Source organism: Haliotis cracherodii, unplaced genomic scaffold (assembly GCF_022045235.1).
Source record: "Haliotis cracherodii isolate W230 unplaced genomic scaffold, xgHalCrac1.p SCAF_13, whole genome shotgun sequence".
Lineage (NCBI taxonomy): Eukaryota > Metazoa > Mollusca > Gastropoda > Lepetellida > Haliotidae > Haliotis > Haliotis cracherodii.
In genome coordinates, this window is record NW_027266268.1 from 31,489,209 (window position 1) to 31,515,919 (window position 26,711).

Below are 26,711 nucleotides of genomic sequence, written 5' to 3' on the forward strand. Positions count from 1 at the left end.
ACGAGGGACACATGAAACCCCATGTACCTCGAGTGATACTGCTACAACAAATTATCTTACTGACATGTTCTTATATGATAATGCAAGAAAAATAAAACAAATTCAAATTTGATAGAAAACACCTGTCCGATTGAGCAGAGGTTAGCTTGTACTGTGTCATGTGACTTTCATTGACTTGGAAAATGTGTGCAGACTTTCGCTTGCAAGCTGACTATAAAGGATTTGTTCTGACTCTCAGAGAGCCACGTGCAGCCTGACTTGCTCATGGCGGGGTATAAGGGTTTTATTCACCCGCTGAGAAATGTATTTCCCTTCAAGGCAGGAAACATCATATTTTATCAAAATCACATGAACCATTCAGATCCTGTCATTCTGACATGGAGGTATGATAAAATACATTGTGAAACACACAGAAACAAGAACTCTCAAAGTTTTCATCTGGACATACATCTTCCTTCAAACAAATCGGTGGGCAGTTTGCGGCATCTTACAAATCGGCTAATTATACTCAAATAGACTGAAATGATGACAGGAGAGTATGGGGGACCTTTGAGGATATTTGCAACAGTATTCTAATTAAGGTACCCTTTTATAAATCCTGGCAATCAAACTACATTCCCTGCTGGTCACTGGAAAGATTATACCTCTTAGTCCTCATAATTTTTAGTATTTGGTTTACAAAATAACTGGCGTAAATATCAAGGTAGGTGGTGGGGAAAAAATTTAAAATAATTTTAAACTTTCAGATTAGTACTGCTACTAATGAATCAAAAATTGTAGGTCACCATCACAGAATTACCATTGCTGAGCGATGTTGAAAGATATTTGATTGGATCTTTTTAGAATAAAGATTTTTTAACTTATTATGCACCATTTCTTATGAACAATTATTAACTGAGGGATTTTCCATTTCACCTAACTGTAAAACAGACAGCCTCTAAAAATATTGTACATAATTACTTAAATGTTTTTTCAAATTAGATTGTTTTCAGGTTTTTTGCAGTCAAAATAAAAAAACAACGAAAAAATATATATATATAGGCCTTAACACTTGTGATGAAGGAATGAGGAGGTGGAAGAGTATCAAGATTGCTGCTGATGAAAGTGAGATGCTGAAATGTTGACTTGCGACTCGGTCGACGTAAGTTTGTTTTGTTTGTTCGTTGTTTATCGCCGCACTCAGCGATATTCCAGCTATATATATGTCAGGGGTCTGTAAAAAATCAAGTCTGGACCAGACAATCCAGTGATTGACCTCAGAATACCATGTTGCAAAACATAATCCTCAATGCTAGCTAAAAAACTATCCCATTCCTTAAATTAGAACACTATGTCATAAATGCAGGGATGAACGTTCTCCCAGGAAATACATCCAGATGATGCTACTGCTTGATGTCTAACAAACATTCTGTAACTCTTTGATTCCACGCAGATCAATATGTACTTTTTATTGTCTTCATCAGTTTACAAACAGCATGTACTGCAACTGTAGTTGCCAGAATCTGACTAAATATACCATCAAAAACCTGAACAATCCACAGACACGAACTGGTGTACAAAATATCAACATAAAAATGTCATCCCTGAATTCGGAAGTGAGTCATGGTGTTTAGGACAGATAAGACACTGTCACATAATCTGTCAACATGTCTGACGCTCAGTCTCTCTCCAGAAAGGCATAGAGTCTTCTGGGTAATTAGCACCCTAGGCGTTTTACCAGCTCTCATGGCCAAGGGGTGGTATTTGAGATACATGGCGGACACGCATTCTTCTCAGCAAACACTTCCTACATCAAGAACATGCATTACTAATTAATAAGGTCAGACGTTTTTTAAAGCTTAGTTTAAGAATCTGCTGACTCCAACAGGTCCAAAACATGTGAACATTTATATATTCCACTGACCGGTGATACGTATAATGTTTCAAAAAAATTATACAGACTGTAGGTTCAATATTTATAAATTATTCAAATATACATTTGAAATTGGAATTTGATTGATACTTTCTGACCTACCAATCTGCATTTTCGGCGAAAAATTTGTTAAAAATACATAAATTTTTTTTTTTAAAAAGTCTGGTCTAACCAGGTTAACACACCATTCTATAAATATCAGATGTTATGACAAATGCCAGCCTTCAGTTAGATAAATAGGTTCTGTCCAACACAATTGCAATCTTGTCTACAGGGATTCATTCACATACATACACATCTCGGCAGCAAGATAATTGTGTTGCTTGTCACTTTGGAGGTAGATGTAGAGGTAGCGGTAGAGGTAGAGAGGTAGAGAGAGGTAGAGAGAGAGAGAGAGGTAGAGAGAGAGAGGTAGAGAGAGAGAGAGAGAGAGAGAGAGAGAGAGAGAGAGAGAGAGAGAGGGAGAGAGAGAGATGGATTTAACGCCGCTTTTAACAGTATTCCAGTTATATCGCGGCATGTCAGCTTAATGTGGGAGGAAAGCCCCAAGTGATGCAGGTCTCAGACGTTTACCACTTCGGTGAAACCCACGAGCACAGGTATGGTGCTGACAAAGCTAGAAACATAATCAGGGCAAACTGGGATTCGAACCCACAATCATAGGTTTCTGGCGTGCCCAAGGGATGCAACTCTGCAAAGCACAGAGTACGATATATAAATCATGATGTTTACAGCACAAGGTGGGAAGAATGGTTTTGTACCTTTTAACCAAATAGGATATTGTCCAGTATTTGTACAGTCCAATCACCTTTAGGTGAACATATCTTTATCAATTCCATTCCGCTGAACTTAAAAGAAATGTGAAAAAACTTATATGAAAAAACACTTTTTTGTTTTGATGACTGCAAAATGCACTGACCACAAAAATATCGGTCAAAATACTGGCAACACTCAGTAAAAGCTCTTAAAAATAACACACTATTTTAGATTAAGCATGGTAAAAGCTCTTGAATATAACAGACTATTTTAGATTAAGCATGGTCGCTTGCAGCGGATTTAACTTGGGATGATGAAGTGTGTGAGTGCATGAAGGTATTGCGCAAGAGGAGTGACTGAAATAGAATGAGAGAAATAAAGCGAAAGTGAAAGAAAGAAAAATTGAGTGCATGAATGGTCAAGGAAGAAAAATAACCTTTTCAATAGTCACATTCGAAATGAAAAAAAATTTCATCAAAGACGATCATTGAACCCTATCCAAAACTTGTGACCCTGAACAGGTTTCTGTCGGCAACATCCTGCACAGACCAGTGCCAACTGGCAATATTGATTGTTTTCCCCGTGAAACACATCTGTGTCAACATACACTTATACAGCCATCAACAAACATGATCAAGAAATTGACACACAAATAGAAGAGGCGTTAATATATATACAGTATTCAAGTTGTCAGGATCTGATAGTTATTCATACGACAAAGCTATATTACAAAAATCATGTTAATGTATGTATTTCTGGCAAAACTCCAGTATACGACCTCAGCTACTAAACTGAATCAGAAAAGAGTTGAGAGATATATAAGGTAGTCCGTAATACCATTTTTAGATATAATAAACAAATCTCCAAAAGATAAGTTTGGGCTGGTAGACTTATGTGTCTTTGTTTGTTTATTTGTTGTTTAACGCCACACTCAGCAATATTCCAGCTATATGATGGCAGTCTGTAAATAATCAAGTCTGGACCAGACAATCCAGTGATTGTCATCATGAGCATCGATCCACACAAATGGGATAAGATGACATGCATCAACCAAGTCAGGGAGCCTGACCACCCAATCCTGTTAGTCGCCTCTTTAGACATGTATAGTCACCTTTAACAGCAATTCTACCCTGGATCTTCACGGGTCTATGTCTTTGTCATATCTGTATTACATACAGAAGTTTGTGATTGTCTGATAATTCCTTACTTGCTGAACCAGTACAATAGGCTGTACAGATGACTTAACAGAATTTCAAATACACCAATATAAAGTTGTTCGTTCAGTTGTCTTACCATTAGGCTGTCAAAGTAATAATAAGGTGACAATATTAGATTTTTTATTAGGTATTATTTATGTTAAATGCTTTGAACATTATTTCAGTAATAAAATGGTCTGTTAGTTAAAAATCCCAAATTGAAACAAATCAGTCATTTCTAGCCAGCAAGGACATAATCAGGTTCTGAGACCATGATCACTAGATCCTGGCACAACAAAGGGAAGCAACTCTGCACATCAAATAGCACCTCAACCAGCCATTCAATTCAGCACATATTTGTTTGTTTGATATCACAACCTCAGCAACATTTTAAAGGTGGGTCACATAACACTCATAACAATAAGAATAACAATATAAATAATGACCATAATTATTAATCAAAATATTGACAGCGACTGAAAACATATCAGATAATATCGAAACTATTTTAAGGAACAAAGCTCTTAAACGTTTAGTGACATCCATTAGCTAACACATTTGAATTGAAGCACTGAACCAGTGTCTTAGAGTTTTATCACCTACCTGAGCGATACAAGATGTATGTCATAAGGAATTCCCTGTCAAACCTTCTTTCCCAATGTCAATACGATTAGTGGTCGCACAACCAGTCCACACCAGTTAAATACTACTGCCAGTGGCTTCTACTTGGCTAAAAATAGCTATGCTCTCATAGCAATTACGAGGACAGGTGCAGTGCTTCATTAAGTCTGTCGGCTTCCGCTGGCTCAGCTTATGTAGGATGACTGTCAAAGATCTGGTGTAATCTCCCTGATGGTATGTCTGGCGTACATGGGATGTTATGAAACATCATGGCAGGAGTGTTCCATTTGCAATACTAATACATCACTAATGCAATATGGCTGTAGGTAAAGCCTTACGTATCCACAGGAATGGTAAGCATGACAATTCTGAAATTCATTTTGAATATGTTGCTTAAGGCCAGTAGGTTGAGTACCCGATTGTAGCACTATCAACATGCAATCAAATCTAGAGCTTGAGACTTTGTCAACTACTTCAAGGAAAGTGATGTATTGCCTGGGACAATGAAAGGCTTCGTTCCAAAACGAAAATTTCCACATCAATCAGTTATTACATAGGGCTGTCAGCCACAAGTTTTTGCTCGTTGGTTAACACCATACTCAGTCATAGTCCGCATGTACGAGGGCAGCCTGTACAATATTTAAGCGGGACCAGACAAACCAGTGATTGATATGATGAGCAACGATTCAAGGTACATTGCAATTAATGAAGTCAGCCTGAACACAACCCTGTATGTCGCTAGTAGAGCAACTATAGGTTGGAAATCTAATAAATAATTTATCATTGCTTCAAACCCATTTTCACCTGATTGCATGAAATTGATATGTCAAACATGTGGTTGTCAATGACTCACATACCTCACAAAATTCTAGTAACAAGCGGTGACACTTGATTAAGGTACCTTATGAATAATGACAGGCTGGAATGATGACTCACTCAAATGGTGAACAGATGCAGTCATAATTGTATCCATTTAAAACAGGGTCATGTTTTTATAGGCAAAGTGCTGTTTTGTCACGGATGCAGTCCCAGGTTAAGGAATATTGAGAAGATTGCCATCTGCTGCTGAAGCAATATTGTACAGGATTTCACAAAAATGAAATGCAATATTTCACCATAACACTTCCACGAACAGCAGCTGCCAGCTCTATTCAAAGTGAGCAAGTGTTGTTTTATGACGCCCCAAATATTAGCTCAGCTACATGCTCCCTGGCACAGTTCGTCCAATTTTTACCTGTTTCCATCTTCCCGAGGCAAGGGAGGTAACTGACTATAAAAGTCCAGTTTCCACCCTTGCCGAACTAGGCTGGTATTATGGAGTTACATTTTGGCTGGACTTACGAGTCTATGCATAGTCAAATCAAAATCGCGCACCGAAATCAAAATCCGGTTCATAAACTGCCGTGCAGATTTGCAAAGCAAGTGCATCGCGAACTCGTTGTCAGCAGATATTTTCCAAATCTTTTCATGTTTTTAATCAAGGTGCTCACATGATTTGATGCATTTCGCGATGTAAGACCCCTTTTATCACAATATAGATCTTGATCATTGATCAGATCGTCCTGACTGGGCGCCACCATTTTGTGTGACGCAAACGCAAGTGATACGAGAGGTTGAATCTGATTGGTCCATAGGAGAGGCTTAGGAGGAACATAACTGGTAATAGCCACTGGTGGCGCTACGATCGAGCCCAGGAATTCGAGCCTAGTTCAGCAAGGGTGGAAACTGGACTTTTAAAGTCAGTTAACACTCTTGCCTCAGGAAGATGACCTTTTTCAGCACGAGACGAATTCTGCAGTAAAATTATCACACGTCTGTGGTACAATTACTATCATTGACCTGTGAAGATCCGGTGTAGAATTGGTCTTCAGGAACCCATGCTTGCCGTAAGAGGCAACTATGCTTGTCGTAAGACGCGACTAACGGGATCGGGTGGTCAGGCTCTCTGACTTGGTTGATCTATGTTATTGTACCCAAATTGCGTGGATCGATGCTCATGGTATCAATCACTGGATTGTCTGGTCCAGACTTGATTATTTACAGACTGAAATAATGCCAGGTGTGGCATTAAACAACAAACAAAACAAAACAAAAAAGATAAAACATAAACATGGAGCCTGACACACCAATACCATTGTCTCTTTGCTCAGCAAGAACCAAGGTTTGGACAACAAGCAAGCAAACAAACCATCTTCGCCTGACTCACAGGAATCGAACATCCCATGGAGAGAAAAAGATCATGTCATCACCACTGATCACAGTAGTTTGCTAAAAGCAGTGTACTATCACACTCAATCAATGTAAACAAGTGTTTTGTTTGTTGTTGTCTGATACATGACTGCTAAAATAAACATTCTTGGCCAGACGAGTCCCACAGTTGCTCATGGACAACTGTTGATATAGTCTCATGTCAACTGTATTTGTTGTGAAAATTAACAAGTTATTTATTATTATTTGTATTCAAAGTTCTTGACTATCCATCTACTCAAAGTCATTAAGCTATTTTTAGTCAGAAGTGTTGATCGATGCTCATGATGTTAATCACTGGAATTGATTTTTAGCAGACTGTCAGCATATGGCTGGAATATTGCAGAGAGCGGCATTCAAAAACAAACAAAACAAAGCCATATCTAAACTGGGCTCTGTCTATTCACACATACCTACCTTCATGTCAATCGATCAATTATCATATATTATACAGTAGCATTGAATAATGTAATTAGGCCATGATGAGAAAAAAAGTGATTGGTGATCGATAAACATCATAAACGCTAGGTTCAATTAGAGCCATTGCCAGGATTAGAAATAAAGAAAAACTTGTTTTTGTCCTTGAAATAGATCGACTATATTTATCATAAATCATACCAAAAAACACATGCTCAACCCTGCACTAATATCAAAATCAATACCACCTCACATAAATCACTGCTTTAATCTCTCATGCCATATTCAGTGGACAAGAACGACCATCGCAGTGAAGCTCCTTCAAAGAGCGCCTCTCGTCCCATGATGTTCAGAACACACTGAAACCCATCCCCTCAAAGGAAATCCTGCCGTTTAAAATCAAGGCTTATTTGAATGCCCTTCATCTTTGAGACGACCTACTGTAAAAACTGTCTAGGTAGCTTTAATTACACTGGGGATGCATTAGAAGGCTAATCATCAACTAGACTGGGTCAGAGGTCAAGCTGGTGCTGTATTGACTGGCTGTTGTCCGTATGCCAGAGATGTTGCATGCTGGGTATGATTATAGTCGTAATGCTAGGTGTTATGATTATGATCAGACGATGTGTCATGAGGTCGGTAATCCTACTTGGCAGGAGACAAATGTGACAGTCTGATCACGTGTTTTGTACATGCCTACATACCTCGTTGGTTAACATGCTGTCTGTGCTGTCATCAAAAGGATTTAAAACTTCAAGTTCATTAAACAAACCTTAAATACACAGACATGTTTCCATAAAACAATCAACAAATTCTGTCATAACATACATCAACTAGGACGCTAGTCCCAAATATGACCACACAACACCAAAATATCAATTGCTTCACAAAGTCAAAATAATGACAATTTCAGTCCAATAATGACAATATCAGTCCAAACAATGACAATAGCAACGTCAGTCTAGATAGTGACATTGACAATGTCAGTTCAAATAATGACAATGGCAATGTCAGTTCAAACAATGACAATCTCAGTTCTAACAATGACAATGTCAGTTCAAATAATGACAATGGCAATGTCAGTTCAAATAATGACAATGTCGGTTCAAACAATGACAATGTCGGTTCAAACAATGACAATGTCAGTTCAAACAATGACAATGACTTTCCAAATATGACCAAATCAGGACACAATGCCAGTAGAAACACTTCGGTTCTCCAAAACCAAAACAACCAGATCCACTGAAAACATTATGGCCACCTTGCTCCAGACATACTACATTTCAAGTGTTTACCACGGTGGACAACTATGAGAGGTGAATACTAGGCCAACTTATTGAAAACACTGTGCTGGTGTATCCAAGAAAAGACCCGTGACAAGCTTCAACATGCTGCTCTCAGGACAATGTTCCAATTGACACTGCAATTATGTAGCCATGGCCGCTGTACAGGACTATTATGTAGCCATGGCCGCTGTACAGGACTATTATGTAGCCATGGCCGCTGTACAGGACTATTATGTAGCCATGGCCGCTGTACAGGACTGTGGATACAAGCTTCTGTTTGTGTGTGTGTTTGTTTGTTGTTTAATGCCGCACTCAGCAATATTACAGCTATGTGATGGTGATTTGTAAAGAATGAAATCTGGACCAGAAAATCCAGTGATTGACATTATGAGCATCAATTTACAAAATTGGGATACAATGAAATGCATCAGTCAAAGTCAGTGAGTCTGACCAACCAATCCTGTTAGTCGCCTCTTACTACAAGCATAGTCGCCTTTTAAGCATAGTGTAACCTATTCTGCCACCGATCTTCACGGGTTGTACCCCATCCACCTTCTTCACCAGGTATGGCCATATTTGATACCCCTCAAATATACAAAGGATCACCCGACCCAGTTCTCAAATCAGTCTGCGTCTGTTGCCAAGTACATTATACAATCAAACAATCTAACATACAATCACGAAAATTATTACAACAATCAACTACAGAATAAATAAAATAGGGTATACAAAATTACTAACACCAATAAACAGTTATGAATGAGTTCAAATGGATTTTGCTGAGTGTGTAAGACGATATCGGAGTATTCGTAGCTGGGTACCAACACTGAACAATGCATGGCATGAAGTTATTCCCTGTACATGAAGCAGGTTGGTTGGTGGAGAGCCAAGTCGGGTATTGATCACAGCGGTATTGCCGATAACGACACCAATTCATTACTATAATCATGATAATGATATCCCCACACAGGCCAGTTACTGGGACTTGTCAACACTGATTAAGTATCATGATCACAATTATGATATCCCCGCACGGACCAATCAGTCGGACTTGACAACACTGACTAGTCATGATATCTCGACACTGGCCTTAACTAGTTCCTGTCCCAACACAACATACTGTATTTGTGGAGGCCAATCACACCAAGGTTGATTTAACTGCTGGCCTGTTGGCCTGTGGCCAGCTAAGATTACAAAGGCTGAGGTGAGGTGAAATTGGGTTTTAACGTTGCGTCCAAGATTATTGCACTTATATAGCGACGTGCATGCACTTGTGTGTGTGTGGCTGCTTGTACTAGACCGGACTGATGCCGATTTATCGTGCTAGCCCACTGAGATACCATGCCGCAGTATAACATGAATACCCCACTCAGACACAGTATACTGACTCCGAGCCGACCAGTCCTTGCTTTAACCCCTTAATGCCGAGCGCAAGACAGGGTAACAACAAGTACCATCTTTTAACGTCTTTTGGTATGACGCGGCCAGGGATCAAATCCCGGACCTTCCGCTCTCCGGGCGGACGCTCTACCACTGGACCACGGAGGTGGTCTAGATTACAAAGGGCTTGCTGAAACGTAACGTAGACGGCCCGTCTTGCTGGTCAAAATTTCACCCCTTCACCACATCTTTAGTTTTTTAATGGAACACTGCTTGTGAATCATGTAATATCGATTAGAAAATATTAAGGGGGGATGAGGTCGTGTGAATGGTCAACTAAAAGAGATATTATGTTGATCATCTCGGTAAAAAGACAACCAGCCTCCATTTTGTAATGTCTACAACATCTTTATTTGCTCATAAACTGCCTGAGGCAAATGGAGGCCAAGATTTAATCTCAGGGTGAAAGAACAGACGTCTAAGGGGTGAGGAGTTCCATGTTTTTCAGAGTCCCACTAGGTGTCGACGAGACCTCAGGTTCGGCCACTTCGTGGCCTCCACCAATAAGGAGGCCAGGTAGTTTGGAGCAGTGCCAGTTACTTTTAAAAGGAGCAAGCCCTGCTGGCTACATACAAATTTGTTGTTAAATCTACCCCTGCACACCAAACGTCATAGAAACAAGATCAAGCCCAGGAAAGCTTCCTGCTTTCCCTTTCATTTTTAAAAACATGACATCAAAGACCCCATCACTAAATAAATGGTATTTTTGAAGCATTTAATATATTACAACCTGGAGTTGACAGCATAACATAAACCTGTCGTCCTTCCATATCAAGCCATGTGACATTCAAACAGGTAAACACAAGCTGATCCACAATGTTCATCCTCCCTGAGAAACATTTTCATTGGTCCTACAGACCATTGTGTGACCTGTAATCCTCTTCGTATATTACCAAGTGGGCACGACTAAAGGTGAGAATATTTTCAGTATTTCTCCCTGGGCATTACGTCTTTGCTTCATTATGATTGGTTGGTTTGTCCCATTTGTGTCACTGTTTGCAAAGAGGAACAACAAACGTGGCATCTTGTGAACACATTGTCCAAATAATATAAGCTTCTTTTCCCACTTGAAATCATTAAACCCACATATTTCAACATTTTCTCGGAAAGTCAATAACACAGATTATGTCCCCTGTACACTCAACTTTTGGAAATAATTGTTCCTGGAAAAAGCAACCCAGAAATTGCTGCATGTGAAATTTCATGACCGAGAAATGGTTAAAAATGACCGTTTAAGATTAGGTCAGAGATTCCATAGCTGAAATAATTCATACAAAGTTTCAGCTCCTTAGGCCTTGTAGTTTCAGAGATGTTGAAAATATAGAAATCACCGACTGACAAAATGCCACGACATCGAAAAATGTGTTGTAATATAAAATCTAAAAATTTGAACTGCCTAGCTCCTCCTTAGAAAAGATTGTTTGCCCGAAAAAGTACCATATATGACAATAGATAACCAAATTTTGAGGACCAGGAAAACCACAGCCTAGACAATTGTAGGTCTGTGTAAAGGTTACACTTTCATCCAGCAATATTAAAGCTATATGACGGCAGTCTGTAAATAATTGAGCCTGGACCAGACAATCCAGTGATTAATATCATGAGCATCGATCCATGCAATTGGGATCAATGACATGCATCAACCAAGTCAGCGAGTCTGACCACCGATCCCGTTAGTCGTCTTTTACGACAAGCATAGTCACCTTTTACGGCAAGCATGGGATGCTGAAGACCTATTCTACCCCGGAATCTTCACGGGTCCCTCCGCTCACAGAATATTTTAATTGGTGGCGCCATGTTGGTTCCATGCTCTGCATGAGGCTGTATACAAGAGCGTGAGTGTCATGGTACTGCCCATTAAACATAGGTCTGCTCCGTTTTCATACAATGACCTTTAAACTGACAAGTGTAACTCAGACCCACCATGGAACATCCTGTTGATTAATGGTATTCTGTTAAATGTCAAACACGCAAGATGTGTATCCCGCGAAAACAATGAAAGCCATGTATCACATGTCGCAAGGTGACTTCCCACCTCTACACTACATCAACTATCTGGCAATAATAAAGACAGCTATTGTGAACTTAAGATGCCATTTCTGAGAGGTTATCATGACGGAATGCCCAGACAGTGTTCCCTTTGAGCACATGTTGAGAATGATTAACACTCCTGACATGAGCTACACTTTATAACTTCCTCTTGATCTCTCTCATCCAGTGTAATATACACATTCCCCCATCATACCCTGGACCCCGTGAGAATGTTTATAACTTCATGCCTTGTCTCATCCTCACTAATACAGGGTAATATATACATTCTCCCATCATACCCTGGACCCCGTGAAAATGTTTATAACTTCATGCCTTGTCTCATACTCACTAATACCGAGTAATATACATATCCTTAAAACATACCCTGGACCCTGTGAGAATGTCTAACACTCCTGACACGAGATACATCTTATAACTTCCTGCCTTGTCTCATCCTCATTAATACAGGGCAATATATACATTCCTCCATTATGCCTTGGACCCTGTGGGGATGATGGGCAGAATAAGTCTAGTCAGGGTCTGTGCCCAAAATATGACCAGGGACTTGCAGTAATTCAGACATTCCAACAGGAGTGAGTGGGTGAGTGAGTGAGTTGGTTTTAACACCACTTTGAACAGTATTCCAGTTACTTCACAGCATGTCGGTTTATTGTGGGAGGAAAGCCTGAAGTGATGAAGGTCTTACACACTGAGAACTTTTGTAAAACCCTTAAGAGAAGCAACACTAGACAGTGAACTGTAACACCCTACACAACAAGGTAATCTGTCTCCCCTGTTCATAAATGAAATCGTCACAAACAATTTGACTTTTAAACATTAATAAATGTCCATCCATATCTTGCTGTGACCGAGAGAGACAAATGATGGTCCAATTGATCCGTAGATCTTGTGTAGTTTTAGGAGATGGAAAATATTGTTCCTGATACTGATACTGATACAAATTGTGAATGGGTGCAAAATAATTTACATTCCTTGGGGGGTGGACTCAAGCTTAAATTTGGTGAGTGAGTGAGTGAGTTGGGTTTAACGCCGCTCCTAACAGTATTCCAGTTACATCATGTCGTGTCAGCTTAATGTGGGAGAACTCCCGAAGTGATGCAGGTCTCAGACATTTACCACTTCGATGAAACCCACGAGCACGGGTATGGTGCTGACAAAGCTAGAAACACAATCGGGGCGAACCGGGATTCGAACCCACAATCATAGATTTCTCGCGTGCCCAAGGGACGCAACTCTGCACAGCGAATCGCGGCGCCTAAGACGACTGGGCCACCCGGGCCCCCGCTTAAATTTGGAAAAAACAAAAACAAAAAAATAGATTGTTGCAATTCTGGGGTACCTTAGACCCTCAACAATTTGCTCAGGAGTCCACTGAACATGAAAATAGATTGACCTAGGAAAATTCTCGCTTAACTTAAATAGTCACCCACCTTGCTGGACACATGCTTGCTGGTGAAGTGCCTAGAGTGGAGTGTCATACAACTGAACGTCCGCAAGGTTAACAGATTGTGATCACCATGATACCACGCTCAAAGTTCACATGACCTTGACCCTTGCACGTGATTCTTATCGCTTGATCTTTTTGCTTTATATAACATACCTGCCCTGCTTATCATACCTGGCATTCGAGTGTTCAACTTTGGACTACATTAGGCCATCTTTAATCCTTGTTTACATGACATACAAAATGTTACGTAACATACACTGTACCATGACTGAAACTACATTCACTGCTCGATGGTGTTAGGGGTATAGTTTGATACCACTTTGCTCCATATGAGTAGTGTTTTACGCCGCTTTTAGCAATATTCCAGCAATATCACAGTGGGGGACACCAGAAATGGGCTTCACACATTGTACCCATGTGTGGAATCGAAACATTTTTTGACAAATTAAAAATTTGAAACCTGAACAAAAGAACGTTCTAGAATGGCTGATATATGGTCTAGATTGTATAGATTCAGTCATTAAGCCCGTAACTATCGTTCGGAATAACCTGTTTTAACGTTTTCAAGGCTGCATGATTAGAAATCACATTCCGACTGTCACTTTCATGATCTGGTAAGCGATGCTCTGATTGGTCAGATGAAAGGTCATTCTGACGTGACCCCTAATGGGATATCCTCAGATCTTTATTTAGCGGTAGCAAGAACTAAGATCTGATTAATGAGATTGAAGAAAAACTTTGAGACCCAGCGATGCAATGTCCCATCGCAAACTGTCAACCATATTGGACAACCATTCCATACTACTCACCATCTGATAAGGATAATCAGATATACACTTGACATTTACGAGAAAAATCAATTTTGTGTATCATGGACACCTAAATATATGCCCATCAAAATGACAGAGTGGGTATGTTTTTAATGCCACTGTTACTGTTAGCAAAATTCCAGCAATATTACGGCGGGGGACTCCAGAAATGGGCTTCACACATTCTACCCATGTGGGTAAATCAAACCCGGACCTTCGGTGTGACGAGCAAACGCTATTCCACTAGGCTACCCCCACTCTCCCGCCCATCAAATGATGAGTAGCAAAAGCAACTCGGCTGGTAGGGATCTTATCTAAACTGGACATTACATAGCGGTCATTAATACGTGGCACCTTTATTTATAATAGAATATGGAAATATAAATATATAAGTTTATATACAAGTTGAACTCTCCAACATCAGGGTGAAGTCAAACGTTTATTGACCTGAGTCGCTTTACTTTTTCAATATTAAAACTATAATTATGAATAGCAGATATGGATCTATATTATTTCAAACGATGTCAGCAATCAGATTTTAACAATCATCTAAAATTCATGTGATTACAACCATATCTTGTCAAGACCATCCTCATGATAGCATTGTAAACATTTATCAGACAATGGCCGTCAGAAAGAGGGGGCGGCCGTCTCGTCACCCTTTGACCATGTCAACGACCTTTGCGAGTCACGTGACTACATATGCTCGGTCAAGTAAACAAACACAAATGTGGCGATTATGGTGGCCGTACTGTCGATACGTTATTGAAAATGTCGGACCGATATGGGTATGTGGCGAATATCATACGCCCATGTGTTATTCTGCAGTCTCGTGCAACAAAGGCCATCCACGAGAAGCGAGTTGAATCATACGATACGAAGCACTCTTATTCCCGCCACGAGTGATGAAATCGATCACTTCCGTGATTTCAATACTTCATTATGACCCTTTCAAATGAAGACAAAGCCATACAGAATAAAACAATTGGCGTAATTTAAGCATCAGAGAGCACACATCAGCTACCATACCGCGTGTGGACGTGAGAATGTACGAGCGGCAAGTTTTTACCAACCCCTCGCACGTGGAAAGGCTGGCAAAGTGACGGGGTGCAAACACTACGCGCATTTCCCAGCAATTCAGCCATTTGAAAAGGTTGTCATCAAATTAAAAGATGTGACATTCAACGATTCAAAACGAATGAACTAACCTTATTTGATTAATTTCCATCGTGTGTCACAAAAGAGCGATCATTACGTCTTCTACGGCGAGCGTTTTTCTCACACAGTTCTCCAAATACATGCGAAAGGTGACGTCATGCTACAAAGCTTGACTGGTATTGGCTGGCTGGCTGGCTGGCTGGAGCACATGCCTAGACTGTCACGTAGTCCCTACATGTTGATAATATTGAACTGATAATCCTTTGATATGTTATCGTTTCAATACGTCGTTATTTGATCAGTTTAGACCGTGTCATTCCATGATAGGAACTGACTGAGCGAACATTTCGACTGTCTAGATTTAGTCCAACGCCGCTCTCAGTGACAACATATTGGCTAATGTTATGTCGTTTCTGGACGAAGCAATATTAAATACAGTTTAGGTTGTGTTTCATGTCAGAGGCTTGACGCTTGCGTAAGGCAGTTTAGAATCACTTGACATGACGATATGTTTAAAGAAAATGGTAATAATTACAAAACTAAAGCAATATTATTTCGCTACATGGGGATTGAATTCGCAGGTGAGTCGGCACTTTTCGGCTATATGTGATATATATATATATATATATATACATATATATATGTGTGTGTGTGTGTGTGTGTGTGTGTGTGTGTATTGTTACTCATATATATATATATATATATATATATATATATATATACACACACACACACAATGTGCATGCTTATTTCCATACCTTATAAGAATAAAGAAATATATATATAGATGATAGATAATTAAAGTAACACATTATATCATGTAGCACAGTTGGCGTACTGATGTCACACAATACAAGTTATATAAGATACTTAAATGTCAAAGTTTGGCCTCTCCGTCCTTCGTAACGTTGTTAGTCATTTGCAGTTAAATCTCAGCTTCATTATTGACAGATAACTATAAATATCAGTCAGGTAAAGTCAATTTATTCATGTCCATTTTCAAATGAAATTGTATAATATTCTTTGCTTATATTGTCCAATCAGAATGTAGTACGTACTTCTGTTAATCATCATTTTCATGTATAAAATTGTATGTTTGTACTGATATGAAAAAAAAGATACGCCCGGGTTGGCAGTCGACCCCCCGTCACGCCCTTCGTCGACGCCTACCGCTCTGAGTGTAATAAAGGGGGCGGTCGGGTAGCCTAGCGGTTAAAGCGTTCGCTCGTCACGGCGAAGACCCGAGTTCGACTCCCCACATGGGTACAATGTGTGAAGCACATTTCTGGTGTCCCCAGCCGTGATATTGCTGGAATATTGCTAAAAGCGGCGTAAAATCACACTCACTCACTCAGTGTAATAAAGACACGATTTTCAGAAAGACTTGTATCTTATATGCGATACCCTATCGCCAGTTAAGAGGTGAGTGTTACTCACTTCATACTAATGTATAACGATCCCCTAGCGTCAATTAGGTGGTGACTGTATATAAGTAACAAACAAACAAAACAAAAAAATTAAACGCCAACGAAACACCCGGAAGTCCCTTATTTGTGTTCTTTGGAACTAGTGCAGTGACATTCGTCGGAGTGGTTTATTGTCCCTGCAGTGTTTTATTGTTCGATAAACAACGACAAAGAGTCGTTTATTTCTTATATGACATATCAACATTATGTTGGTTGGTTGGTGTGTTGTTTTACGCCCAATGTGAAAGTTGCGATTAAACATCACTAGACATGTTGATTGTATTCCATCTGTGACTAAATTCCCAGGTCCTGCGCTCACAGTTGGTTGGTTTGGTTTTGTTGTTTTACACCGCACTCAGCAATATTCCAGCTATATGACGGCGGTCTGTAAATAATCGAGTCTAGACCAGACAATCCAGTGATTAATATCATTAGCACCGATCCAAGCAATTGGGATCGATGACATGCCTCAACCAAGTCAGCGAGCCTGACCACCCGATCTCGTTAGTCGCCTCTTACGACAAGCATAGTCGCCTTCAATATATATGTACAGTCTAATTAAGGATGTTAATAAAATGTACAAGCTTTAGAAAAAATCCCCTATTTAATAATGATGACTCCCTGAATAGAATCCGACCTCGGCAATGTCGGACAAGTCCATTTTATTAACAGGGGGGTTAAGTTTGGTATTTCCCGCATTTTCTCACCTTCCTCACGTCGATTATCTGTACATTTTCTCCCAATACCGATAGTCCTATTTCTCCGATTTCTTTATGAGATCGTTCGGGCATTTTGTTTTCGTTGCCCGGCTACGTCTATGGGGAACAACTCACAAGACACTTCCCGCTAAAAAATATGCTTGTCGTAAGAGGCGACCAACGAGATCGGGTGGTCAGACTTGGTTGATGTATGACATCGATCCCAATTGCGTGGATCGATGCTTATGTTATTAATCACTGGATTGTCTGGTCCAGACTCGATTATTTACAGACCGCTGTCATAAAGCTGGAATATCGCTGAGTGCGGCGTTAAACAACATACAAACAAACAAATGATACCTTCGATGTACACATGCATGTTTAAATCGTTTTATACACTATTGGTTGATTTTGTTCCAAATTCTTAAAGTAATCTGTATACATTTTGACCACGTTTATCTCCCGATGTTGTTTATAACTATTCACAATAAGCACGATAAATGTCGAAATTAAAATTTAAGAAATAAAAAAGAATAATTGACGTTATCATATCGTTATCAGATGGAAGAGGAAAAAACAGAAATGATCACATCATCCTAAATACGTATACAGAAATGCATTCTTTCAACACTCACAGTCTGTTTCCGTTCACAACATGAATCATGTTCCATACATGCCTGGCGACTTCTTCAGATAAGTGACTATATACTTGTCTACATTCACGCCCATCTTATTTATACCCGATCGGGGCGTTTGTTATGCGTATACTATAACAATGCTGGTTGCAGGGCTGGTTTATATCACGTACCCTACCTGTGTACAAATCACTCGTGATCTGTTTTCACGTTTTCAGAAAGGTGTTGACGTCCATGTAAAGCTGGTTTCTATTCACATATAAAGATGTCGTGTGACAGGCTCGGTTTGTGTGACAGGTTTGTATTTTATAAATCTTAATGTTAATTTTTGGTAAGTAATTAAATCAGAATTTTTCAAACTTATGTTGCCACGTGTGATGAGGCCGTGATATGATATTTTAAATACCCGACAGAGGAAGGATCTTTTATTTAAAGATAATCATCGAGTCACATTGATGGACTGGAAGATCTACAATAACACGTGGCGTAAATACGCCACACCCCTTACTGTGTATACGTTAGTTTTACATGTTGATTAAACGTATCTCACACAACAAATATTTAATTGAATAAATGCTATGTATTGATCTAAGTTTTTGTAACACAAAACGTACCCCCAATCCGTTTGCGAAGTGACTGATCGATGACTACCGTTAATTTGGGTACCGTCTGTTTGTTTGTTTTGTTTGTTGTTTAACGCCACACTCAGCAATATTCCAGCTATGACGGCGGTCTGCAAGTAATCGAGTCTGGACCAGACAATCCAGTGATTTACATCATGAGCATCGATCCACGCACTTGGGATACGAGCGAGCCTCACTTACGACAAGCATAGTCGCCTCTTACGAGAAGCATTGGTTGCTGAAGACCTATTCTACACCGGTTCTTCACGCGTTCACTACCACTAATGAGAGACATTGCTGCAAGGTCCATTTTCTGTCTAGGTCTAGACGTTGTAATTGGTGTGAAACTGTCATTGCCTTTGTCTAATTATTGTAATCAGTGACTGTTTAAAACATGCATATAAAATTTGAGCTAGCAGACAACGTGGTTAAAAGAAATGACACTCAGCAATATTCCAGTCATATGCCGGCGGCCTGGGAATAATCGTGTCTGGACGAAGAGAGGAAGGTCGGTGGTTCGATCCCCAAGCCGCGTCATACTACAATACGTTAAAATGGTATGTTTTGTTACCTTGCCTGGCGCTCGACATTAAGACAATAAAGCAAGGACTGGTCAGCTCGGAGCCAGTATACTATGTCTGAGAAGGGTATCCATGTTAAACTTGGGCATTGTATTTCAGTGGGCTAGCACTATAAAATCGTCATCAGTCCGCACTAGTACAACAAGCAGTCACACACATTCATGCACGTCGCTAAATGAGTGAAATAACCTTGAACCCGACGTTAAACAACGTACGCAATTACGTTCTGGAAATTTTAGTATTAAGAGATGAAAATTTAAATGCCGAATATATACAAAGATAATGCATTACTGCCTTGGTATTCTGACAAATTCATGTTGATTTTGATAAAGCTGTTCTATTCCTTTATGACTATCGAGAAGCAAACGTTGTGAAATAACGTTGCACGTTGACGTTATATCAACGTTGTGACAACGTAATATCACGACGTTACCAATCCACAACCTTTCCACAACGTTGTGACAACGTCGTGTGTTAGCTGGGATTGCCCCTCACCAAGGACTAGACCTTGCACTTAGATATTGTCTCTGTTCGACTGATTGAGACAGTAATTCGTCTAATTGAGACATTGTCTCGGTGTAATTTGACTAATTGACACATTGTACTGATTTTTCATCATTTTATTGTTTGCAGGCAAACAACGTGAGCTTTGAGAGACTGAAATCAATATTGCTAGAACTGCTAAATCGCAGAGGCTAGTCCCTTGCAATTGGTCAGTCAATGAGACGGTAATATGAGATGGTAATATGAACGCAAACCACATTCCCACCCGCTTGCCCCCTCCACACGCATCCCTGACAGCGAATGGGACTTCTCCCAGGAAGCGCTGCCTAGTCAAACCCACCCAGAACATTTTTGGAGAATGTGAAGACTCCCCAACATTGCAGCCTTCTGCATTACCCAGATTGTCAGAAGGGCTGTATTCCTGGTGGCAAACTCGGGTACTCTCCCAATGTCAGGCACCTAACCTAAGGCACCGAGAACAATGGGGAGTCGGACAACCGTGGATATTATGAAGAAGATTGATTTGAAAATCTTGAGTGAGTGAGTGAGTAAGTTTGGTTTAACGCCGCTTTTGACAGTATTCCAGTTATATCACGGCGTGTCAGCTTAATGTGGGAGGAAAGCCCCAAGTGATGCAGTTCTCAGACGTTTACCACTTTGGTGAAACCCACGAGCACGTGTATGGTGCTGACAAACCTAGAAACATAATCAGTGCGAACCGGGACAAAAACCAACGATCATAGGTTTCCGGCGTGCCCAAAAATCATGGCGCCCTAGACGACTGGGTCACCCGTGCTCTCTGACAATCTTGAACATCCGGTAGTATTGAACGTACTTGCACAGAAAGTTGAATATTACCCATGCAGTAAGATTGGGTCACGTGTGAGTGAGTGAGTATGGTTTTACACCGCTTTTAGCAATATTCCAGCAATATCACGGCGATAGTCTTCGGCGTGACGAGCGAACGCTTTAACCACTAGGCTACCCGACCGCCTCCGGGTCACGTGTGATATTTTTCCGATACTTGCACGTGTGTTTTAGCGAGTATCGATACCGAGGTAAGTTGAAGTGATCGTTCTACAATGACACTGAAGGATGATCGATTCTGATTGGTTAATGTTACTAAATTTGAAGAGGTCTGTGAGCGATAGAAACTTGTAATCGCATCACTGAAACGAAAACGTCCGTTTGAAGAAAAGTGTTCTGTCATGGTTACGGAAGCCTTTTGGGGCCATTGGTTATATTTTTTCATGCAATTTCAAGATACTATGATGAAATTTCAAGATACTATATGTTGAAATTTCAAGATACTATATGTTGAAATTTCAAGATCCTATGTTGAAATTTCAAGATACTATATGTTGAAATTTCAAGATACTATGTTGAAATAGAGAATCTCATCTGAGTGTCTTTTGATATCAAATATAACAACACGAGTTAATAAAAGTTGAAAAACTCTGAGTGTTGATATATTTGATATCAAACGACGCAAGGGTGAGATTCTATTTAAATTCCAACATCATTCTTCCAAATTTTTTCAGATTGTAAACAGTACTGCTAACAGCTTCAGAAACAGAGCTACTAGTGATTAGTCATTTGATTGTGACGTCATGTATCAATGACGTCACAATGGTCTGCAAAGCATTGTGATGCAATTTCATTGCAGCGATATCTACAATGTAACCATATCTCCTGTGGGAGTCAGTTTTGGATGATAAAATATAAAAAAAACAAGTGTCCCTAAGGTTTCAGTTCATGGTAGCGTGAAGATAAACCTATTCTGTATAATACATTTAAAACAGAATAAGTTTATTTCCCAATTGCTTCAATGTTGAGAACAATACACTATAAAGTTCCCCATTGTTCATGACGATAACATTACGTTATCTGAACAATAGACTTATTTCAGTGAAATTTCACACATATCTCTTAATTTTCTTTTGTAAAATGGCATGAGTAATATTTAGCATACTCTGACCCTGAATTACGGATGGCCGGTTCTTCGTCAATGAATGCTGTAAGTCACTTGCCAAAGACTCCGCTTACATGGTGTATTTACGAGTGAGTATGGTTGTACGCCGCTTTTAGCAACATTCCAGCAATATCACGGCGGGGGACACCAGAAATGGGCTTCACACATTGTACCCATGTGGGGAATCGAACCCGGGTCTTCGGCTTGACGAGCGAACGCTTTAACCACTAGGCTTCCTCACGTGTATTAACGATCAACATAAAAGTTGTTATTTCTCGTATAATCAAGCAAACGAGAAAAGCATCAATAAATATGTTTTATAAAAGTTACATTAAGCGAACTCATAAAAAGTCAAATATAGACAGATTATTGAACGTATTATTCCGCGAATTTAAAAATGCTAGTACCATATTTACTGGCGACTAAATCGAAGACACTTCGCGCTTGTTTATTTTAGGTGACGTTGCCATAGCAACGGATATAACACAAAATTAGTCGTCAAGTGGGAGATGTACAAGCTATATTTGATTAGCTTCTGCAGGTCTTTTTATATGTGTCTGACATACGTGAATCTGGCCCAGACATTCTCACGTAGATTGTTGGTTGAAGCTCTGGTTTTTATTTTGGTTCATAATTACAGGAAGAACATAGAGACGCTACTCATCAACTGGGTCTTTCATGATTACTTTACGCCATTTTGAACCCGTTACATTATTAACATTAACTCGATTTAATTGGGAAGAGGCAACGTGTCAATTTAAACCATTTAAAACCCGTTTCACTATTAACATGAACTCGACTAAATTAGGAAAAGGAAATTTGTCATTTTATATACCTATCAAGTAGCGCTCTACTTATCGAATGGCACATATATTGTTATCTGAGTGAGTGATGAGTATGGTTTTACGCCTTTTTAGCAGTATTCCAGCGATATCACGGCGGGGACACAAAAAATGGGCTTCACACATTGTACCCATGTGGGTAATCGAAGCCGGGTCTTCCGCGTGACGAGCGAACGCTTTAACCACTAGACTACCCGACCGCCCCTGTTACATAAGTGAGCCTGTATATAAATGCATGTTCGGCAAAGATGTTTTATATTTACTCTGTATTTATATGTACATGTTTACGTTGCTGACATAAAGTTTTGCCTCTAATGCCACTGATAACGGCATGAATATAAATATTGCTAAGGCGACTATGCTTGTCGTAAGAGGCGACTAACGGGATCAGGTGGTCAGGCTCGCTGACTTGGTTGATGCATGTCATCGTATCCCAATTGCGTGGATCGATGCTCATGATGTCAATCACTGGATTGTCTGGTCCAGACTCGATTATTTACAAACCACCGTCATATAGCTGCAATATTTCTGAGTGCGGTGTTAAACTACAAACAAACAAACTGAATGTTAATAAAAGTCCAGTTCAGACATTTTAAAAACTCGGCTCAATTGGACCTGATCCTTAAACAATATTTCTATTAGGTGAAAACCTCCCGTGCCAATCTAAAACACTTTAGCAAGTTTAGGTTGTTTTTTTTCAAATTCAGGTTAATGAAAATGAAGACGTTCTCCGGGCTACTTTCTAGTATACGTTAAAAGACAATTTAACAAGAAAATATCTTCAAATATTTTCATGCGGGAGACTGACTGGTTATTTACCGGGGAGTCTACATGTTAGACTAAGTCGATCCTCTACGTGGATGAGTGACAGCTGTACGAGCTGATGCAAAACGGTGTTGGGTGCCAACATGGTATTATTGCGCATGCGTGACTTTCAAGGTCAACCGTTTCTCACTTTTCTCAATGGGAGATGCCAGTCGATAAATATACATATATTCTTCTCTAGCCCAAACAAACACTATATACAGACACTACCTTATATCTAATACTATAAATAATTCTTGTTAGCATCGCTTTGATGTAACGTTTGAGCACAGAACTATGTAACTAATTTAATATTCTATACATAACAAAACGTTTACTGGTTTGTCGTTTAAAGCTACACTTAGCAATATGACGGTGGTCTGTAACTAATCGAATATGGACCAGAAAATCCAGTGATGGACACCATGAGCATCGATTTACGCCATCGGGATACGATGATATGCATCAACCAAGTCAGCAAGCCTGACCACCCGATCCCTTTAGTCGCCTTTTACGACAAGCATAGTCACCTTTTACGGCAAGCATGGGTTGCTGAAGACAATTTCTACCCCGGGTCTTCACGGGTTCATGAAATTATGAATGCCAACAGCGCTAAGGTGTCTCGTTGCTGAAAATCAAGTCATAAATATTCAAAACGGGTAAAAATCATCATTTGCTTTGAAACGATTTGTCCTCCAAAACTGGTAGATATTATGAGCATCGATCCACGCAACTAGGATACGATAATATGCTTCAACCAAATCAGCAAGCCTGACCTCCCGATACTGTTCGTCGCCTCATACAACAAGCATGGGTTGGTGAAGATCAAATCTAGCCCGGATCGACATAGTCTGTTTATTTGTTTGTTGATTAACGCCGCACTCAGCAATATTCAAGCTGTATGGCGGTTGTCTGTAAATAATCGGGCGAGTGAGTAATTACATGTACAGCAATATTGCAAACTATCCGAACACGTTCTAATATCTTAAATATGCTTATTAATGATATTATTATCTATGTTTGATATAATGTGTTTTTAAATATAAATTTGCATTGATGACTAATATCAACTTAATCTCGTCGCTATATGGCTGAAATAATGCTGATGCGACGTTAAATTTTAACTCACTCACTCCAATGCTAATTAAGGGTCAAATTGATAACGCTCTTCGGGCATAGTCCAGGGCTAGTATCTGTTGTTCTGCTGGTCAGATGGTTAGGCAAACAAATTTAAGACGTCAACACCTTCATGTGTATTTACGGCGATGTCCATCACCCACACTTATCGAGTACCACGTGACCAGTGAAGATACGGGGTGGGTCTTCAGCAACTCATACTTGCCATAACAGGCGACTATTCTTGTCGTAAGAGGCGTCTAGAGGGATCGGGTGGTCAGGCTCGCTGACTTGGTTGATGCATGTCATCGTATCCCAATTGCGTGGATCGATGCTCATGATGTCACTGGATTGTCTGGCCCAGACTCGATTATTTACAGACCGCCGTCATATAACTGTAATATTGCTGAGTGCGGCGTTAAACAACAACCAACCAACCTATCCAAATGCGAAAATAGATGTTCATAGTCGCCTTTTACGGCAAACATGCATGGGTTGCTGAAGACCTACTCTACCCCGTATCTTCACGGGTCTTACGCATTTGGAATACGATGACATGCATCAACCAAGTCAGCGAGCCTGACCACCCGATCCCGTTAGTCGACTCTTACGACAAGCATGGGTTGCTGAACAAGTCTATTCCGGATTTTCAGGGATCGGATGGTCATACTCGAAGTATCCGTATTGCGTGGATGGATGCTCATGATGTCAATCACTGAATTGTCTGGCCCAGACTCGATTATTTTCCGACCACCGTCATTAACTGTAGTGTTGCTGAATGCGGCGTTAAACAGCAAACAAACATCACCAGTGAATACATCGCTATCTACCCCTTATGGCTACCCGCTTCTTAGACATAAATCCGTTCGTGACATGCAGCTATGACACTATGTGTCATATCTTAGTACATACATACCCTGCGACGCGATCAAGGAAGTCCGGTTCCACTTGAGGGTAGCCTGTTATCACAAAGTCAACACTACCCAGAGCTACACATACACGGGATAGAGAGTACCTACCTCCTCCTGAACGTTCGGCGTGGCCCGGGAGACTATGTGGCTATGTGATACCTCAGAGCTGTGGGTTCATTGTGTGGAGTCTTTAGTCTACCACGGAAAGTTCACAATGTGCTTCCCGGGTATACCGCTTGTAAGAAATGACTTGTTCAATATTGATAACGCCGGTCTCATAGCTCCTGGCCCCATGCTGCAAGAAAAAGTTGCACTTTTATTGACGGAGGAGGCATTTGAGGCCGCTGAAAGCCTAAAGCATTACGGATACCACCTTAATGTTATGACACGTGCGGCAGTGAATGTTAGCATGACACGTGTATCAGTGCTTCTATAACACTCACTAACTTGACACGTGCGACAGTGAATGTTAGCATGACACTTGTATCAGTGCTTCTATAACACTCACTAACTTGACACGCGCAGCAGTGAATGTTAGCATGACACGTGTATCAGTGCTTCTAACACTGACTTGACACGCGCGGCAGTGAATGTTAGCATGACACTTGTATCAGTGCTTCTAAAACACTCACTAACTTGACACGTGCGGCAGTGAATGTTAGCATGACACGTGTATCAGTGCTTCTAACACTGACTTGACACGCGCGGCAGTGAATGTTAGCATGACACTTGTATCAGTGCTTCTAAAACACTAACTAACTTGACACGTGCGGCAGTGAATGTTAGCATGACACGTGTTTCAGTGCTTCTATAACACTCACTAACTTGACACGTGCAGCAGTGAATGTTAGCATGACACGTGTATCAGTGCTTCTATAACACTAACTAACTTGACACGTGTAGCAGTGAATGTTAGCATGACACGTGTAATAGTGCTTCTATAACACTAACTGACTTGACACGTGCGGTAGTGAATATTAGCATGACACTTGTATCAGTGCTTCTAACACTAACTAACTTGACACATGCGACAGTGAATATTAGCATGACATGTGTATCAGTGCTTCTCACACTAACTAACTTGACACGTGCGGCAGTGAATATTAGCATGACACGTGTATCAGTGCTTCTATAACACTCACTAACTTGACACGTGCGACAGTGAATGTTAGCATGACACTTGTATCAGTGCTTCTAACACTAACTAACTTGACACGT

At 40.2% G+C, this 26,711-nt stretch overlaps 1 protein-coding gene across 4 annotated transcripts in view; it reads right to left on the minus strand.

The window, feature by feature from the left end:
• LOC139459838 (influenza virus NS1A-binding protein homolog) overlaps positions 1-25,689 on the minus strand; it is a 54,743-nt gene extending 29,054 nt beyond the window's left edge. The window contains exon 1 of one of the 4 annotated variants that reach the window (XM_071241546.1): positions 25,602-25,689. Coding sequence is in view for 2 of the 4 variants with exons in the window: in XM_071241543.1 (XP_071097644.1) it covers positions 18,141-18,169 (29 nt within the window). In the remaining 2 variants the exon portion in view is untranslated. Of the gene's footprint in view, positions 1-4,467; positions 4,546-15,391; positions 15,504-18,140; positions 18,225-25,601 lie in introns of those variants that run through there. The other 3 variants (XM_071241543.1, XM_071241544.1, XM_071241545.1) reach the window with 3 other exon arrangements.
• Positions 25,690-26,711: the final 1,022 nt, after the last annotated feature.